General features: G+C 35.9%; 1 protein-coding gene across 1 annotated transcript in view; it reads right to left on the bottom strand.

Moving 5' to 3' along the window:
* The window catches only part of nsrp1 (nuclear speckle splicing regulatory protein 1), a 3,717-nt gene extending 3,016 nt beyond the window's left edge, over positions 1 to 701 (bottom strand). Inside the window, exon 1 of the mRNA XM_020617989.1 lies at positions 607 to 701. Coding sequence (XP_020473645.1) covers positions 607 to 692 — 86 coding nt within the window. The 5' untranslated portion in view covers positions 693 to 701. The remainder of the gene's footprint in view (positions 1 to 606) is intronic.
* Positions 702 to 1,227: the final 526 nt, after the last annotated feature.

The following is a 1,227-nucleotide window of genomic DNA, read 5'->3' as shown; positions in this document are numbered from 1 at the left end:
GTCTGTTCACTGAAGCCACAGCAGAAGATTCGAATGAGATAAGCAATTTGTCAGCTATTTGCAAAGGGCTTACTACAACTGTTCCGTTTTCTAGTAGCAAGACCAGTCATATACTGGTTTTATGAACGTTTACTTGATAATTAAACGGGTTATTTCCTACAAACATGTTTTTGATAAGGCAACTGGCCATGCATCAAATTAACTGCATTTTGAAAGATGAACGCTAACTTAGATATTAAAGTTTGTCACACTATCACAGTTTGTCATTGGTAGGGCAAAAACAGAACAAATGTAGATGGTGAAATAAGGACGTTGATAAATGACTACATAAAAAGTGAAACATTACACAAACAAAACTGACCCAAAGTTAGCTTTGTACGGGCTGATTTATAAGCTACTTTTGCATAACGTTAGCGTATCGGTAACTAGCTGCAGGAGCTGCGATGGGTCGCCGTTTTAATAAATAACCCTTTGACTGCAATACCGTGGCTGCTGTCTTAATTTGGGCGATTTATCGTGCCCATAACTACAACCACAATCGGGTGAAACAATTGTTTATTGTTAATCACACACTCTCATTATCACGTTAGCTTGTTTGCAACTTACTGCTTTGTAGGGGCCGCCATCTTGCTCTGCTGGCTTTGAACGAGCACGGCAGATTCGCCACAATATTTTAGGAACTGTCCATACATGACATCCTGCTAAATTACATTTGAACAGCAATATGAATAAAACTGTCGCACACGTGATTTTTTTCGGGCAATTATATTTGTTTTCCATAACTAAAAACGGGACAATCGGCCTGTTGCAAATGTGCGGGCTGATACAACTGGCTGTGACGAACAAAATGTGATTGATCTGATTTGTGAAATATATAATTTTAAGAACATAAAACGCATTTGGTGTCCCTGTGTTATCTCTAAAACGTTACAGTGGTAGAGATTATATTATGTTTTATTATGATTATGCTTGCCAATAGTTGGCCATGTATTATTCTCAATTGTATGTCTAACTCATTAATCAGCAGGCCCAAATGTAATCTGTGTATTTATTTATTTATTTATTTATTACAGTTGTTAGAATTGGATTTCAGGAGTTGCAGTTGTTTTATTTACTGTTAGTATTATTTTGCTTTAGAATGATAAAGTTTAGTATGACTGTTTGTGTTTCATTAACAGCACCATGTATCAGTATTAACCTGGCTCTTATATATGCATAATAGTTTTT

This window comes from Monopterus albus, unplaced genomic scaffold, assembly GCF_001952655.1.
Source record: "Monopterus albus unplaced genomic scaffold, M_albus_1.0 scaffold199.1, whole genome shotgun sequence".
NCBI lineage: Eukaryota > Metazoa > Chordata > Actinopteri > Synbranchiformes > Synbranchidae > Monopterus > Monopterus albus.
This window is presented reverse-complemented; position numbering and strand designations above follow the sequence as displayed.